Raw genomic sequence first — 19812 nt, forward strand, 5'->3', positions numbered from 1 at the left:
CTCTAAGCAACATTTAAGAATATAATACGATATTGTTAGCTATAGTCACCATGCTGCACATTGGTTCCCCAGACTTATTAATCTTTTATAACTAGAAGTTTGTACCCTTTAACCAACATCTCCCCATTTCCCCTACCTCCCTTCTTCTGGATACCCCCATTCTACTCTCTGTTTCTATTAGTTTGGCTCTTTTATATTACACATGTAAGTGATGTGCTAGAGTATTTGTCTTTATCTGACTTAAGACAGCATACTGTCCTCAAGAGTCATCCATGTTGTCACAAATGTCAGAATTTCCTTCTTTCTCATGACTGAATAACACCCCATTGTATGTATGTGTGTACATATATACACATAGACATATATATACATATACCACATCTTCTTTAACCATTCTTCTGTAGATGGACACTTACGTTGTTTCCATATCTTGGCTATTGTGAGTAATATTGTAATGGACATGAGACTACAGATAGCTCTTTGAGATCCCGATTTCATTTCCTTTAGATGTATACCCAGAAGTGAAAATGCTGGATTGTATGGTATTCCTATTTTTCCTTTTTTGAGGAATCTCCATACTGTTTTCCATAGTGGCTCTACATTCCCACCAAGAATGTGCAAGTGTTCCCTTTTCTCCATGTCCTTGCCAGCAATTATCATCTCTTATCTTTTTGATGATAGCCATTCTAAGAGATGTGAAATTTTATGTCATTGTGGTTTTGATTTGTATTTTTGATGATTAGTGATGTGGAGCACTTTTTCTGTACTTGATGACCATTTGTTTGTCTTCTTTGGAAAAATGTCTATTCAGTTCCTCTAGGCTTTTTAATAGGATTTTTTTTTTTTGGTATTAAGATATATGAGTCCCTTAATATTTTGAATATTAACCCCTTATCTAATACATAATTTAAAATCTTTTTCCCATTCTGTAGGTTACTTTTTTCATTTTGTTGACTGTTCCTTTTACTATGTGGAAGCTTTTTAATTTGATGTAATCCCACTTACTAATTTTTGCTTTCATTGCTTATGCTTTTGGTATCATATTCAAAAACTCATTGCCAAGATCAATGTCAAAGAGCTTTTTTCCTATGTTTTCTTCTAGGAGTTTTATGGTTTCAGGTCTTATGTTTAAGTCTTTAATCCATTTTGAGTTAATTTTTGTGAGTAGTGTAAGACAGGGGTACAATTTCATTATTCTGCATTTGACGGTACAATTTTCCCAACACCGCTTGTTGAGAGATTATCCTTTCTCCATTGAGTATCCTTGGCTTTCTTGTAAAATACTAGTTGACTCTATATGTGATGGTTTATTTCTGGGATCTTGATTTTGTTGCACTGGTCTATGTGTCTATTTTCATGCCTATACTGTACTGTTTTGTTTACTATAGCTTTGTAATGTAATTTTATGAGGAAATGTGTTGCCTTCAACTTTGTTCTTTCTCAGGATTCCTTTGCTATTGAGGGTTTTTTGTGGTTCCATAGGAATTTTAGGATTGTTTTCTCTATCTTTGTGAAAGATGACATTGGAAATTTGATAGAGATTGTGTTCAATCTCTAGAATGCTTTGGGTAATGTGAACATTTTAATAATATTAAATTCTCCCAATACACGAACACAGAATATCTTTCCATTTATTTGTGTCTTTTCCAATTCCTGTCATCAGTGTTTTAGTTTTCCGTTTCCAGATCTTTCACATCCTTGGTTAAATTTCTTCCTAAGTAATTTTTTTGGATGCTATTGTGAATTGGATTGTTTTCTTGTTTCTTTTTCAGATGTTTTTGTTGTTAGTATACAGAAATGCAACAGATTTGTGTATGTTGGTTTTGCATCCTACAACTCTATTGAATTTGTTGATTAGTTCTAATAGCGTTTTAGTGAAGTCTAGGATTTTCCACATATAAAATCATATCATCACAATTTTACTTCTTCCTTACCAACTTGGATGCATTTTGTTTATTTTTCTTGCCCGATTGCTCTGGGTAGGACTTCCAGTGCTACACTGAATAAAAGTAGTGAGAGTAGGTATCCTTGTCTTGTTCCTGATCTTAGAGGAAAGGATTTAAATTTTCATCACTGAGTATCATGTTAGCTATGGGCTTGTCATATATATGCTTTATTATGTTGAGGTAAATTCCTTCTATGCCCAATTTGTTGAGAGTTTTTATCATGAAAGATTGCTGTATTTTATAAAATGCTTTTTCTGCATCTACTGAGATAACCGTCTTATTTTTACTTTTCATCCTATTAATGTGATATATCACATTTATTGATTTGTGTATGTTGAACCATCCTCACACCCCAGGAATAAATCTCACTTGATCATGGTGTATGATCCTTTAATGTGCTGTAGAATTTTGTTTGCTATTATTTTGTTAAGAACTTTTACAAAGACATTTATTAGGGATGTTGACCTGTAGTTTTCCCTTCTGGTATTGTCCTTCTCTGGCTCTGGTATCAAGGTAATGATGGCCCTGTAAGATGATTTTGTGTGTGTTCCCACCTCTTCAGTTTTTTGGAAGTATTTAAGAAGCATAGGAGTTAATTCTTCTTTAAATATTTGGTAGAATTCACCAAGGAAACCACCTGGCTCTGGGCTTTTCTTTTTTTGGGAAATTTTTGATTAGTGATTCAATCTCCTTACCCGTATCCGTCTTGTTCAGATTTTCTGTTTCTTCATAATTCAGTCTTGGTAGGTTGTGTGCTTCTAGGAATTTATCCATTCTTCAAGGTTATCCAATTTGTTGCTGAATAATTCTTCATAGTACTCTCTTATGATCTTTTGTATTTCTGTGTTATCAACTGTAATGTCTCTGCTTTCATTTTTTACTTTATTTATTTGAAATTTCTCTTTTTTCCTTAGTCGAGCTTAAGATTTGTCAGTCTTATTTATCTTTCCAAAAAACTGACTTGGTTTTATTGATTTTGTTCTATTGTTTTCCTTGTCTCTATTTCATTATTTCCTGCTTTGCTATTGCATTCCTTCTGCCAGCTTTGGGCTTAGTTTGTTCTTTTTCTAATTCTTTGAGGCATAAAGTTAGGTTATTTTTGTGATCTTTTTTTTTCTTGCTATGGGCATTTATCTCTATAAACTTCCCTCTTGGAGCTATTTTTAATGCACCCCGTAAGTTTGGATATGTTGTGTTCCATTTTTGTTTGTTTTAGGATTTTTTTGAAATTCCTTTTTTATTTCTTCTTTGATCGATTTGTTGTTCAGACGTGTGTTGTGTAATTTCCACATATTTGTGATTTTTTCAGTTTTCCTCTTGTTATTGATTGCTAGTTTCATGCCATTGTAGTAGGAAAAGCTATTTGGTATGATTTTAATCTTTTCAAATTTGCTAAAACTTATCAATATTGAATGTAGGATATTAAAGTTTCCTACTATTATAGTATTGTTGTCTATTTCTCATTCAGATATGTTAGTATTTTCTTACTATATTTAGGTGCTGAGATGTTGGGTGCATATTTATTGATGATTGTTATATCCTATTGATGAATTGACCTCTTCATCATTATATAACAGCTTTATTTGTCTCTTGTTACCAACTTTGGCTTAAAGTCTATATTTTCCTGATGTAAGTGCAGCTACTCCTGCTCTCCTTTGGTTTCCACTTGCATGGAATATCTTTATCCATCCCTTCACTTTGAGCCTATGTGGGCCCTTAAAGCTGAAGTGAGTCTCTTGCAGGCAACATATAGTTGGGTCTATTTTTTTTTCCCCATCCAGCTACTCTTTGCCTTTTGATTGGAGAATGTAATCCATTTACATTAGAAGTAATTACTGATAGGTAAGAACTTACTAATACTGTTGTATTGTTTTTTGGCTGTTATGTAGTTCCCTTGTTCCTTTCTCCCTGTCTTCCTGCCTTCCTTCATGAATTGATGATTTTCCACAATGATGTGCTTTGATTTCCTTCCTTCATCTTTTGTGAAGGTTTCTTCTACTCTACTATAGGTTTTTGCTTTGTGGTTACCATGAGGCTTACATAAAATATCTACAGGTATAATGCTGATAACAACTTCAGTCATACACAAGATCACTACCCTTGATTCCCTTTTTTTTTTTAATGTTTTCGATATCACAATTTACCTCTTTTTATATTGTGCATTAGTTAACAAATTATAGAAGCCATAGTTATTTTTAAACTACTTTTGTACTTTAATCTTCAACTAAAGTGTTTATCATACCACCATAATACAGTATGTGAGTATTCTGAATTTGACTGTTTCCTTACCTTTAACGGTGCATTGTATATTTTCATGTTACTAGTTAGTGTCCTTTCATTTCAGCTTGAGAAACTCTTTATTTTTTGGAAGGCAGGTCTGGTGGTGATGATCTCCCTCAGCTTTTGTTTTCCTGTAGAAGTCTTTATCTCCTCTTCATTTCTGAATGACAACTTTGCCAGATAGAGTATTCTTGACAATTTCTTCTTCGAGCTCTTTAAATATATCATCCTATTCTCTCCTGACCTGTAAGAATCTTCTAGAAAATCTGCTGATAGCCTTATGGTGTTTTCCTTATAAGTGACAAGCGTTATTTTTTAAAAGATATTCTCTTTATCTTTGATTTTTGACAGTTTTATTATAATGTGTCTTGGAGAAAATATCTTTAAATGACATTTGTTTGGTGACCCATGACCTTCATGAACTTGGATATCCAAATCACTCCACAGATTTGAAAAGTTCTCAGCCATTGTTTCTTTAAATACATTTTCTGTTCCTTCTCCCTCTCTTCTTCTAAATCACCAATAATTTGATGATTATTTCTTTTGGTATTTTCCCATACGTCACAGAGACTTTCTTCATTCTTTCATTTGTTTTACTTTGTTCTCTTCTGACTGGATAATTTCAGAGTTCCCGTCTTCTAATATACACACTTTTTTTTTATTATTCTTGATTGATTCTGCCGTTGATTCTCTTTTTTTGCAGTTTTCATTTCTTTCATTGTATTCTTCAGCTCCAGAATCTTTTTTCATGATTTTTATCTCTGTTAAACTTCTCATTTTGTTCATATGTTGCTTTCCTGATTTTGCCGAATTGTCTTTCTATATTTTTTTGTAGCTAATTTAGCTTCTTTTAAACAGTTATTTTGAACTCTTTATTGGGTAAATTGCAGATGTCTTTGAGATCAGCTATTGGCAAGATTATTGTGATCCTTTGGTGATGTCCTGTTTCTTCGATTTTTCACATTCCTTGAAGTCTTGAGATGCTGTCTTTGCATTTGCAGTAGTAATCACCTCCTCCAGTCTTTACTCAATGACCTTGGGAGAGAAATTCCTTCTGTCAGCCTTACTAGGGATGCTGAGGCTTTATAAGCCCTTCAGTGGATATGCCAGCTTTACACAACTTGCTCCCACTTGTGGCAGAATGCTTAAACTTGTATTCCTTCTCCAGATCCTACAATGCACCAGGGCAAGTGCTGACAGCCTCCTTTTGGGTGAGCTAAAGCTCAAGCTTGTGGTCTCTTCCTGGCCTGCAGATTTGGGCTGGCTTTCTGCACATGCTCACTAGCCATCTGCCAAAGCTCCTTCTTGCCACCTTTGTGAGAGAGCACAGACATCCAGCTCTGAGGGTGGGGGAGGCATGTTTAGTGCTAAGGGTGCCTGAGGGCCATTTGAGGGAATATGGGTGAGGCATCCCCAGTGGCCCATTGGTGGGCTTCTTGATGGAGTCTATGATGCATTTAGTAGGACCCATGTCCTTTTAATGCTCTCTGATAGTCCTATTTCCTGCTTTCTCAACCTTTTCCCATCCCCAATCATGCAGTTCATAACTCAGCACTCTGAATTGGGGTGGGAGTTCGGGGAGGAATAAGCCTCTTGGCAGCTGGGGCAGCCAGGAACTCACTGACATGCCTCACTTTTCCCCGTGGGGAAATCTCAGGCCTAGAAGGTCTCACCTGGCACTGAGCTATGCCACCTTGAGGGAGGGATGACTCAGGTAAAGTTAGACTCTTCCTCTTATCCTCTCCAGTGTGTCCAAACTCATATTTTTTTTTCTCCAGTGGTGTGCTGGAACTTGTCTGCTGGAAACCTGGACTTTCACAGAGACTCTCTCACCTGGAGGTGATTGTCTAAGACAGTATTCTCCAGGGGCTCCCAGATAGTGACTGAGAGGGGCTGGAGCCAGGTCATGGGCCACTGCAGGGTCCACAGCTGTGGTGGAGGTCTATATGCCTATTACCCAGTGCATGGCTAGGTAAGATTCCTCCAGGGTCCCTTTGCATATGGTGCTGAATCCCACAGCTCCCACAAAGACACTTTTGTCCATGGATGGATGCTATATCTTGTTGTTGAGGGGGGATACTACAAAGGATGCCTTATTCAGCTATGTTGCTGATGTCACTGCAGCATCTATCTTTAATTTGGACATTAGTATTCTACTTGGAACCAAACCTAGCACTCGACACTCTATAATACTTTACAGAAGTCAGTTCCATTTGTTATTCTCTGTACCAATGTCAAAAGAGTGTTCAGCATACATACACATATTTGTCAACAGAAATCTAATTTTTTTCTGTAATATTTCATCAGTTTCTATTTTTGTTCGAGTGCTTGTTTCTTTTCTTCTTTGGTAACTTTGGTCACTCCCACCTGGCATTTTATGTATTTATACACCTTTAGCAAATTCTAACTCAATTGAAATAGTTCTCTTAAATTCCTCTACATATCTATGCTGCCCCAAAAGAGGAAGACAATGTATTTCTATCTCCACACTTTCTTTATAGGCAGCCTCAATAGAACTTGTGGCAACATAAATGGCAACATAATCCACCTATAGTTGGCTGTTTCTTTGCAAATTGTCTTAGTTTGATTTAAAATATTGTCTCTATTAAGGAATTATATTTTAAGAAAAAGTTTATTAAAACATTTTAATTGCTGATTCTGAATTTGTTCATTCAATTAAAGAAAAAGACAAAAATATGATTACCACTAGATTTTGGGAGATATAGTGAAATAAAATTAAACATGATATCCTGGCAGCAATTCCAGTTAAAATGTTAGACAGAGTTGCCTTATTTTTTTTTCAATGTACTCAGAAATACGTTACTCAGAAATAAATTTTCTGCCTACTTGCATGGAAGGTAACTCTAAGGGAAATTGCGTTCTTGTTGGTTATGTCTAAATATATTTCACAGCCAGAATTTCAATTACTGAGGACCTTACCTTATGAGCCAGGAGAAATCTGTCAGTGTAAAAAAAAAGAAGTGAGGAGACTAAAAGTATCTCTTTTCTCATGCTTCCTCTGTGTATGAGAAGAATCAATTTGCTTTCATCTTAATCCCAAATAGAAGGAGCAATTGACTTTGGGGAAATCCTGTAAAATTTATTGCTGACAGCGTGTTAGAGAGTACTTTCTAAGGATGACAGAACACATGAATTGATTTTCTTTCAGTGACACCAGGATAACTGATTCTCTCAATCACAGCGCGTAGCTCTGGGGCTTGTTGTCACTTTTCCCTGCAGTTTGAAAGGTTTATAGCAAATATGTGGAAGGACAATTTCAGAGGAGATATCCAATGTGGTGCTTAATTAGCATGATGTAGCCACTGCCATTGCCCATGTATAGAAAATATGCAGAGAGTTAATTTACTAAATATACGAGGAAGAAAACGTTGACTTAAATACAACAACAGAACTTAAACATTAGAAAATATATTAATGAACAAAATAATATATTTATTTCCCAAGTATTAATCAAAAACAATTTTAAGAAAGACATGATTTAGAGATAAACTCTCTGTCTTATTTAATATATATATGCACCATTATGCAACAACTTTAATGTTTATAATATACAAATGCATACAATTATCAAATACAGTGGTTGATTTTGGAAGATGAAATGGAATTCTTCTTGAGTAAATGATATTTATTTCTTGTCTCCTTCATGGAATGTGTATAGATGTATGTACATATACATACATACATATACACAATATCATATACCTATACATACACATACCAGTGTGTATATATATATAGTCTTAGTATACATCAAAATATGCACACATATACATTCACATACATGTATACACGCATATATACATAAATCAATTTCATATATGCACACATAATTTACATATTTCAGAGTATTTTCAAGTGCCTATAATATAGGCAGGAATTATTTTTAGCTACATAATACAAGAGAAGCAGGAGAATATTATAGATATTTTGTCATTTTTTCCCTCCTCCCCGTGACACCACCCCCCAAAAGAACTCATAGGAATCCAACTAGGATTAAAGTACACACATTTTATTTTTAAAGATCCTATAACAGATTTTAAGTGAACCTCCTCCTACTGTCTCCAAGTTTCCACAGAGGCCTCTGAAGAGAGGCTGAGGAAAGACAAGAGTGTGCTGTTTCATCCCTCGCTAATGAGAAGTAGGAAATGTCTACACAACACTTCCAAAAGAAATGACTCAAGTGTCGTTTGGGGGACATTAATCAGTCATACAGCTGCCTCCTATAAGAGAAATGATGGTTGAAAATGTGGAAGAAAGGATCTTATTACAGGACTTTGGCAGTGTACTGCCTATCAACCACTTCCTCCAATTTCTTCCCAGGCAAAGACGTGGAACGCTAGCCTTCAGTTTAAGCCAAGTAAAGGAAGTTCTAAGGCAGTCACAGCAGGAGCGTGTCACATGCTCACCAGAGCTTGAGGACCCTAGGGGCCCACAGGAGAGGCTACACCACCATAGGCTAAGGTGGCAGGGAGAGAAAGCCAAGCCTTCACTTCCGGCAAGATGAATGCGCTCTCTGGGGACAGCAAAATAAGACAATCTTGGGGATTCTGCTCAAGGAGACTGACTAAAAGGTTAAAATAACCAACAATGAGAGGAGCGTTAGGTTCCCTTGACCCAAAGGATGAGAGACAAGTGCTAAGTGAGGTGCTGGAGAAGTTTTGGGCAGTGTCTACGTCAAGGTAAACTCCAATGCAGGTCTGCAAAAATAGTCCCTGGGACATATCCTGCAAGGTTGCATCAGTGATGGAGAAGGCACCAACCCAAGATTATGGCTAACTCTGCCATGTACGATTATGTTACTTGTAGTGAGTCCCCCACTTCCTTTGGGTCAGATTCTGGAGAGCTTTATAATAGAAGCTAACTAGGTAATACAGAAAATATGATGTAGCAAGAAAAAACCATCTAGATCATGTCTCATTGGAGGTTTACAGGCCTTGAGCAGATCCAAGCTTGGGGTCTGCTATTCTTGACCAGATTGTTGTTATGTAATAAATATCCTGATCTGGAATTTTTATGCCTTAGCAAGGAACTATTTATAATATATGTTGTATGGAGTGCCTGAAAAGCTGTAGGGCTTATCTGAGGTTTTATTCAGGATCATAAAAAAGTACTAGACCGCAAAGCCGATGTAAAGAGATAATGGGAGTAGAAGTAATTTGGTTTCTGGTTACAAGTCAAATCTAGGTCATTCAAAAATCCACTGTCCTAAGGTATGAAGGCATTTCAATATCTACCAATTCTCCTTGAAAAGAAATGCATCCTTTGTCTACACTTAAAGAAAACATTTATTTCCAATCTTCATTATAGATGTAACTTGCCTCCTCTTTGCCACTCCTGATACCTCCTTAGCTCATATGGCATCTTGCCCTCATGGTCCCTCTGAATGATTTTGTTACCAGTGGTCTCAGAATTCTCAATCTATACTTTACATTTTAATATAAAGTATTATAGCTGGAAAATAATTCTACATTCCAGACTTATATTTCAAAAAATCAGAATCCAGGGGCTGGCCCCGTGGCCGAGTGGTTAAGTTCGCGCGCTCCGCTGCAGGCGGCCCAGTGTTTCGTTGGTTCGAATCCTGGGCGCGGACATGGCGCTGCTCATCAGACCATGCTGAGGCAGCGTCCCACATGCCACAACTAGAAGGACCCACAACGAAGAATACACAACTATGTACCGGGGGGCGTTGGGGAGAAAAAAAGGAAAAAATAAAATCTTTAAAAAAAAAAATCAGAATCCAATCATTTCAATTTTTGCTTCTTAAACACCAATCTTGACCTCCCCCAGCAGCACCTTCAGAAATAAAACTCATACTTTGTTTTTGTTTGTGCGGGGAAAGATTTGCCCTGAGTTAACATCTATTGCAAATCTTCCTCTTTTCTTTTCTCTCTCCCCAAAGCCCCAGTACATGGTTATGTCCTAGTTGTAAGTCATTCTAGCTCTTCTGTGTAAGCTGCCACCACAGAATGGCAACGACCAGGCAGGTGGTGTGGTTTCGCGACTGGGAAGCGAACCCCGGTCACCAAAATGGTGAGTGCTGAACTTTAACCACTAGGCCATCAGGGCTACCTCAGAAGTCACATTTTTTTACAGCTTATATCAGACCCTCTTATGATCTGTGTCTTATTTGCCTTTCTGGGATCATGTTTCCCATCCATACAAAACCTCTCTTTGCTCTAATATTTCCTCTACTATATGATACCTGCGCATCTCTGTAAAATGGCCGCTCCACTGCCTGACTCCTTCCGCCATTTTCTTTACCTGGCTAATGTCTACTTTTCTAATCGGTCTCAGAGGCACTTCAACTGGTGACTTCTTTGGAAACTCATCCTAACTGTTTTCAGCCATCAGCCTGAGTTAAATCTCCCTACTCTGCTAAATTAACCTCATGTAAATTTCTATCATATTCTTGGTCTGTCATTAGGAAGTAATAAATTAAATAGACACTGCTAATAACATAAAAATTGCCAGCAAAATAAAACTTCTAAAGAAAATTATACTTTAATCATTTGCTTTCACTATGTGAATATGATAAAAATGTTAAAAAGAGAGATGAAATTTAAGTAATGAAACTAATAGTAAGTCATAATTACCACATAAAAGGCTGGTATCTTTTATTGTATGAAAAATTAAATAAAATGTTAATAGCAACATGAATATCATTGATAGCTATGGTTTATTAAGTGCTTACTTATTCCAAGATAAATTTTATAACCTCACAAAGAATTTTATATGTTAATTTAGTCAAACCTCAAAAAATTTTTATCTTATTTTTCCATTCTTTAAATGAGGAAACTCTGATTCTGAGAGGTTAAGGGAATTCACAGAGCTAATAAAAGAGCACGACAGAGAGCTAACTTTATTCCTGTCTGTTTCTGAAGTTCTTAGAATTATCTTCTGGGTTTGACCCACAACTCTTGTTTTATTATATCAGTTTATCACAGACTTTTATGCTTTCAAATGAAAACAAAAACATAGGGTGATGTTTTTAGCTTAGTCCCTCAATGTGCTCAAGGGGCTACTCATCATAGGTTAGAGAAACAAGGAAATGTTTTATCTTATAATTTTATGAGACTCATACGGAATTTCCATTTCGGAAAGTCCTTTAGGTGAAATCCTGTCTCTGGTTAAAGTTTTTATTCTCCCTTAACATCTTCTTTGACAGAACTTGGGTTCTTGTGCTGCTGCTACTGATGGGTGTGCTGACCACTGAACAGGAGGGATGCTGACACTGAGGGTCAGGCACTTTTTAAAAAAAATCATTTTATTGAGGTCACATTAGTTTGTAACGTGTAAATTTCAGATGTACATCATTGTATTTCAGCATCTATATGGACCACATCGTGTTTAGGTCTTTCTACTTCAGGTCTTGATATTTTTAACAATTTTTTAGAACTACTTATATAACTAGCTATGGAAAAAATGTCTTTGACAAGCAATGCTGTTGAAATACTTTTATTTTTTTTTAATCCAGAGATATTTTTTGGCAACTTTATGCCTACAATATTTTCTGGAAAATATTTCCTTCATTCACCCTTCCCACATCGATTTAGAAAGTATATACTAGAGGGATAACATAAAAGAGGAGTTACATATTTATTTGTTAGTGAAAATTTTTAGTTTATCTTGGTTGGAAGACTTTTTTTGTTTTACGATTACAAATGTATTGGAAGCAAAAGCTTTTCTGTGTGGATATCCAAAGATTTCTAAGAAGCTGGTTTAGTATTAGTATTTATTATGTGGGTTTGTTAATGTGTAGGTCAAAATAAGTGGTTTATAGATTTCCATGTCATGTGCTGTTTCTTCCTGCCTTAATTGAAAACTCTTGAGGAAATTTGTAGATTAAGGAAATATCTTGGGGCGGGGGGCGCTGGTTGAGACGTATTTCACTGTGAATTCCTAATTTAGCTTTTGCCATAAAACTGTCCTTGCTGGAAGAGTAGGTCAAATGTGCAAACAAGTTAAGAAGACGTAACTAGGGTGAGAAAATAATGCAAATTCTTTCATTACATGCAAACCAATATATAAATGATTTAATCACTGCATGTACAAAATTTAATGTATTGTAAAGAATAAGAGAGAGAAAGAGGATATTAGGAGTCATAAAACTAAAAGTGTTATATTGTTGTTTCAAAGCTAAGTTTTCTTTTTTAATTCATTATTTAAATGAGTGAAAAAAAATTCGCATCTGCTTATAAAATAATTCAGCATCAAAGACAAAGAGATTTCATGTCCAAAATGATGTGAACATCGATAGAATAGCTACGGGGTTAAAAGACAAAAGAGGAAGGTTTGGTCAGGCAGAGCCTGGTTTTTGGTTCAAGAACTGAATCGGAAAACAAACAGCAAAACATGCAAAATGTGAAAGTTGATTAGTAATATTTAGTTACTTAGGAGACATTCCAGGATATCTAATCTGGCTTCTTCCCTGTATAATTAAGACATTAACTAATTGTACATGCCATTTAGCTGAGATATGTCGAGATCTGGTTCCAGAATCTGAGACTCTATTGCAATAAACAGTTTTATAGTTCTGTCCTCAGATACCTTTAAAACATATCATATCATCTTTTTCTGCCCGCATAACTCAATTTTCGAGTATTTTGGGGTTTCAGATATTTCAATTACAAATGCACACCTAAGCGATCTAATGAGAATAGTGTATTGATTTTCTTAATTTTCTCAGACTGTCAAGTAAAACTAGAATTTTCAAAAACGATAGATGGGCCCCCCAGTCCTCTGTGGTGTATCACCATCAACGCAAAACTAGTCAAAGAGAATGCAGCAGCGGAGCCAGCGGGAAGTGATCAATCCGTGGCTTGTCTGAGTTGCCCTAGATTTTCAGGCACATTGACCCTCCAATTTACTGGGCCTGTTCCCTGTGTAAATACTGCTGCAGAGAGGAGATTGCTGCTTCTAAATTGCCTCAGCCTGCTTGGGGCTGGCCTCCAGGGCCCACTACAAAAGCCCTGCTTAAATTGCATCAATCTCTAACAGCCTAAGGGATTCAAAATTTTGCATTTCTTGTCCTTAAGTTAGGAATGTCAATGAGAATCATAACTCTTCTATCTTTATCTTGTGAGACCACACTTCTTTCCTGGGGAGGTGGGTTGTAAATATGACAAAGTCTGCAATTAACCTTGAAATCATAAAAAAAAAAAAAATCTTGCAGTAGTGACTTTCAAGGCTGTTCCCTTTTATTATAGTTCTTACTCTCAACTAAGAGCATTTTTGATCGGAAAATCCATTGTCTTCCAGTTAGGAAGTTTCCTCCTTCACCTTATCCTCATCCATCTTTTCCTCTTCCTCCCCATCTTCTATCTTGAACATTGTAGGTGTTATATTTTGTCATTTTTAAAGATTTTTTTGCCATTTATAAGATAGTGAAATCTGGGCCCTGTATCAGCTTTTCTTAATATCTGCTCTTTTTTGACTTCTTCTTTGTTCTTTATGAGAAAGCTTCAACATGCTTTCTGCATCATTTATTTGATTTGAATTTTTCAGTATTGATGCTATAGTTTATTGCTTCTAAATTTTTAATTTAAAGTCAATAATGAATTTTGTGTTTTTTTGATGTGTTTTTTCTTTTCTTTTCTTTTTTTCTTTTTTGGTGAGGAAGATTGGCCCTCAGCTAACATCTGTTGCTAATCTTCCTCTTTTGTGCTTGAGGAAGATTGTCACTGAGCTAACATCTGTGGCAATCTTCCTCTGTTTTGTATGTGGGTCACCACCGCAGCATGGCTTGATGAGCAGTGCATAGGTCCACACTGGGGATCCAAACCTGTGAACCCTGGGCTGCTTAAGCGAAGGGGACAAACTTAACCACTACACCACTAGGCTAGCCCCAGAATGTGTTTTTTCTTATATAGGCTGTGTTTTAGTTTATATTCCAATCTTCTCCACCTAAATAAATAAGTCCATTCTTATAGTTGTTCAGGACAAAGAAAGAATAACAGATAAACAAATGAAAAGTCATCCTGAGTTTTTCCTTTCTCCCACACTTTTCAGCCAATCCACCAGTGAATCTCTTCAACTCTGCCTTCAATATCTATCCTCAGTCCAATCACTTCATTTCACCTCTATTTCTAATATCTTAGATCATCTCATATGCACGATCTCAGTATCATCCCATCTTGTCTCCTGATTCTATTCTTGCTTCCATGTATTGCATTCTCCACAAAACAACTGAGGGATCCTTTAAAACTTCACACACTCATGTTAATTTAATCGATGGTATTATTGTTTACATTCGCCTGTGCTTTTCTTTTTCTCAAGTGTATATACCTCCATACCTGTTACTTTGAGATTCTCAGGAGAAAGCATACCCATTCTGATATTATGGAGATGTTGGGCCTGGTGACTTGTAGGGTAATGAGATGTGAAGGGCAGCGATAGGGCCACTTCCCAGCAGAAGCACCTCCATCTCTCTTGCTCTTCCATTCTGGCTTGAGGCACAGAACTACAGCTGACCTATATCCAAGGATGTGTAACATGAGCAAGAAATAAATCACTACTGTTTATGTCAGAGCTCAGCCTATGGCTAAGGCCTTCCATACCTTCTCCACCAAAAACCCACCCAATGCTTCCCGCAAAATGGAAGACAATACCATTTCAAGGGCTTGCAGTGCCTTGCATGATTTAGACTGCTCTACCTGTCTGCTCTCCTTTTACTTTCATCCCCATATACATTCCTCCCCAGCCACGTTGACTCCTCATGTTCTTGCACTTCTTCAGCTCCCTCTAGCTTTGGATAGTTTGCGTTTACTATCACTTCTGCCTGCAAAGCTTTTGTTTAGACAAGCCCATAGTTCATTCTCTCTCTTCTCGGATCAAATCTAACCTTCCCAGAAGCAGTTTCTAACCACGCTATGTAATTTTCAGAGTCAACTTTTGTCTCACACCCTGATTTATTTGTCTTCCTATAACCTATTGCTTACATCTTTAACAACAACAGTAACAGCAGATAACATGTATTGAGTAGTTACCAAATGCAAACACTGTTCTAAGCGTTTTCTGTGTTTCATTTCCTTGCGTCCTCTCTATAACACTATGAAGAAGGCCCTGCTATTATCTTATTTTACAGATCAGGAAACTGAAGGACAGGGAGGGTAAGTAATTTAACCAAGTCACAAAGGATTAAGTGAAAGAGCCTGATACAAACCCAGCCATTCTCATTTCAGAGAATGGGCTCTTGGCCAGTGTGCTAAGCCAGCCTGAAATTGTCTTAGGTGTATGGATGACTTCTCTTGGGGGCTGAACACTATTCATGAAAAGCTATTGAAATTCCTTGCCAAGGTTGGGAGTTGAAAGCTGGTTTGATATAACTTGGCATTACTATTTCAGAGATTCGGCAGCCTTAGAGAAGCAAAGATACTTTTGGGACCATAACAAACCCAAGCAAAGAGAGCAGATATCCTGTTCATTTATTTTTTATTGTTTTATTGTATAAAAATTTTTCTATTTTTGTGATTTTTTTCAGAGGACCCACATACAGAAGATCCGCATTTCAGTATCTGGTTTATCACAACTTCTACAGGATAATTATATCAAAACTTCTTCCTAGCTACGACCCACAATTTCAGAGAAGAACCTTGAACTCAACTTTATAGGGAGAAAGAAGAGCAGTTCTAATGAGTTATCTGCTTTCTGTTTATTGTAGCTTTGCTAGCTTTAGGCTTCCAGATGTAGGTGATTCAGAGTGATTTAGATACACACCACAAGAAACGGGTTTTGAACACGTTGCTTTCATCTGTCTTATGGCCCCTACCCATTAGGATTTGTTGGTGAAGTAAAGCTAAGATGGTAACCCATTAGGATTTGTTGGTGAAGTAAAGCTAAGATGGTATTTATGTGTTTTCTATGACACATGCCACAGTATTAGGAAGAAATTTACACTTCCCTCCCACGACTGGTTCTATCATTTGGTTTTCCAGCTGCATTGAAGATTACTCACTGGAAGCTATGTTGCTTGGACGGCACTTTTACAGCGTTGAGTAGATTTTCCCCTATAAGAACATTTCTGTGGTCAGTTCACTTGGGTTCTAAGTGACTGCTTTCCTCACTTTGCCCTCTTTCCCAGGAGCCACAGTCAGTAATCACTTGCTCAAAATAAAATTTGGACCTAAATGAAGTGGTGTATAACTTTCTCAGCTGTCTCTTATCAGTCAAGTTAGATGGAAAGGAACTGTTTTAACTTGCATAGTTCATGCAAAATATTAAGTAAATATTTAAACACACTAAAGAAATATTTGATCTACATGCACTTACTCTCTTACTCTAATATTGATGAGAGAAAGGTTGGGGAGGAATTACTTCCTATAAAATATGACAAAAGAGGAACAAACTAACAAATGACTGTATGTGCTGCATAAGAGGAGCAATTGTGGTCTCTATTCAACGACGTGCAGTTAAGGTAGGAAGGCTTGATGTAAATGAAAATGTAGATTCAGAATGGGCAGGTCTGGGTCTGCACTTCCAGCAAGCTCCCAGGTGGTGGTGATGCTGTGAATCCAAGTGCTACATTCTGAATATCAAAAGTCTAAGAATTTTGAAAGAAACTATGGTGCTTCTGGTTATTATGCTATCTACATCATTAACGATTATCCTGTCATTTATTCAGTTATTCTTTTATTTAGCAGGTATTTACTGACAACTTGTTATATGTCAAGTATTCAACTAAGGTGTTTGGAATACATCAGCAAACAAAACAAGTCCATATCCATGAACACCCAGCTTGCATTCTAGGTGTCAGGGGTGGTAAAGAGAAGACAGACAATAAATAATAAAAATAAAACTACGTAGAATGTTAGAAAGTGGTAATTGCTATGGAATTAAAAGAGCAATTAGAGCAAGACATTTGAATCAAGAATGTGGAGACTAGGACAAGACAGGTATGGTATCAAATAAGGGGGCAGATTAGGTGCATCAGCAATGTTATTAGTATGTCCAATCTAAACAGGAATAAAAACAATCTACCAGCAATTTGTACATTTCCGAAAGCTCTCCTTTAATATTCCCCAGAGGAGCCAAACTCCATTAAGAGAAAAGGCACAGATGGTTTTGATTCAGTCTTTTCTCTCAGTTTTGCTTGAGAGGAGATGGTATTTATTCTATCGTCTCTGGCTGAAAGAGAAGACTCAACATTGCTTATAAAAGGTAAATCCATAGTTATGTAGATAAGATACAAAGGAAAACGTAGGCTTCAGAATGCCAAGAGGAGTAGAGGTTTGGCTAAGAATATACATCGTCATGATTTCAGTTTCTTTCTTTCTTGTTCTTTCTCTCTGAATGATATGTTTTACTAACATGTGAGTAACTATGACCATAGCAGGAGAAAATTCTGACAAAAGATGAAAGACAGTACGTATGGCACAGAGTTGTGGATGTTTTTTTAGTGACTATGGTAATTCCACAATTTTATGTAGCTTTTTCTTTATAAATGAAAATAGTTTGAATTTATATTGATATCACATCTTAGATATTAGAGAGAGCAGTGTGTATGAGAATTGCTAGTCAGACTTTTTAAACGTAAATAATTAAAATTTAAATCATAAATAACTTTCTTTATAACCTCAAGATACATCATGTGAACTGAACATTTACAAAACATAGAAAATAAAGTAAAACGCTTTCACAACAGATCATGTGAATAAAAAAGAATCAGGCATTTTGGGTTGGAAAAGAATTTTGTGCATGGTTTTTGAACCATTAAAGAGGTGATTAATATTTATTAATTAAGCTCCAGAACTGGGTGTACTTGTAAATTCGCAGCTTGTAATCCTAAGGCGGCATCCCACATACAAAAATAGAGGAAGATTGGCACATATGTTAGCTTGGGGTCAGTCTTCCTTGCCAAAAAAAAATCACAATAGCAACATCTTTGACATAGCAATCAAACCAAAACAAGACAATTTTTAGAGTTCCCATATGTATTTGCATATGTAAATTTTATTTTATATAATTTAAGGAGGATCACCTGATGATCACACATCAATAAGGATATCTGATATACTTATGTCAAAAAAGTTGCCTATAGTAAAACATAAAGTGCTCCCACAGGTAACTCTGGTTAGGTGGCCCTACTAATCTATGTAAGGAGCATGCTACAATCGTTCATTTGCTCTATAAAAATAAATCTGGCATCAATGGTCAGTAGACAATCACTAAACACTTATTAGCTAATCCAGACGAATTACTTGATATTTTGTGCCTTTGTCCCCATCAATAAATTAAGAATAATGTGTAAATATCCTGTCTTGTCATCTCAGGGGGCCATTTTGAGTTGAAAATCAGATTGTTTATGTTACAAAACTTCGTAAACTTTAAAAGACTATAAAAATTGTAAGAGCAATGTTCACCCAAACATCTTTGGAAGAATATTTCCCACTAAACTGATTATATTGTTTGGTCATCCTGACATATGATAACATAATAAAAACAATAAGAACTATGCTAACTTTTGCTTATGATGTTTCTCCTGCTTTTCTTGGCAGTTTTCTAAATGCTTTGCACGTGCTATTTTTTTTCATGACAAGAAGAATCAATTCTTTTACTTATAATTTTCAATGATCATCCATACTATTAAGAAAACAGCACCATGCCCTTGCCCTTTTGCCAGAGTAAGCAACCTGCATTAGACATTCCACCATATTGATGTTTTCTAGTTTTTAAATGATGTTTAATTATCTGAAAGATAAACAATCAAAATGAAGAAATAGGGAAAGAAGCAAATAACATCACTTTCAAATCAACATCCTCAATGAAAAGAATTGATTTTCCACACACATTTAGACTTACCTTCTGTGATAAGCCGTAGACCAGTGTTCAGCTTCATGCTGTTTTTCTGAAGCTCCTTTATTTATTTTGCATTAATCTGTCTCCCTCGTGTGCCTGGAACTCAGTAATCTGCTCATCTCTAGCACGATCTGTACTAATCCATCGCTTCTCCCTCCATGCTTTTTTTTGGTTTTGTTTAGTGTATTTTCTTTTACTTTAACCAATATCTTTACATTTTTCATTGAGATTGGTTGATAAGATTATATAAATTTCAGGTGTATATCCTTACATTTTGACGTCTATGAAGACTATATCGTTTTTGCCACCCAAAGTCTAACTGCTGTCCATCACAGTATAGGAACTCCTGGTCTATATTTTCTAAAGGAGGAAACTGAGTCATAGAAAAGTAATTTCCTTCAGGCCATACTGTTAACCAATGAGAATAACATTTGGACTTAGTCTGTCTGCAGAGCTCCTGTTCTTGATTGTTATATTATTTTCTCTTCTTTTTTTTTTTTTTTTGAGTTTTTAAGAGCATATATTCTGTATTACACATACTTATACTACATGTAGAACTTTGTCATAAGCACTGCTGGGTAAAGTTAAATAGTGTTGAACCAATTTCCAATGTGTCTGAATAAACCCAATGGAGTGTAAAGATTTTCCTTCTTACAGTATATGCCCAGAATCAGTAGAGTTAAGAATTTGGCAAGGAGGACCAAAGATAATCCACATATTCTGGTTTGTTAAATAAAATAGAACATATTTATTAGGTTGTAAACATTTAGAA

The 19812-nt window shown here is 36.1% G+C and overlaps 1 protein-coding gene across 10 annotated transcripts in view; it reads left to right on the forward strand.

Moving 5' to 3' along the window:
* CDH18 (cadherin 18) overlaps window positions 1-19812 on the forward strand; it is a 903322-nt gene that overhangs the window by 736705 nt on the left and 146805 nt on the right. The window contains exon 1 of one of the 10 annotated variants that reach the window (XM_070245957.1): window positions 17342-17402. The exons of the other annotated variants lie outside the window; for them this stretch is intronic. Coding sequence (XP_070102058.1) covers window positions 17345-17402 — 58 coding nt within the window. The 5' untranslated portion in view covers window positions 17342-17344. Of the gene's footprint in view, window positions 1-17341; window positions 17403-19812 lie in introns of those variants that run through there. 10 annotated transcript variants of the gene reach the window in all.

Source organism: Equus caballus, chromosome 21 (assembly GCF_041296265.1).
Source record: "Equus caballus isolate H_3958 breed thoroughbred chromosome 21, TB-T2T, whole genome shotgun sequence".
Classification (NCBI taxonomy): domain Eukaryota; kingdom Metazoa; phylum Chordata; class Mammalia; order Perissodactyla; family Equidae; genus Equus; species Equus caballus.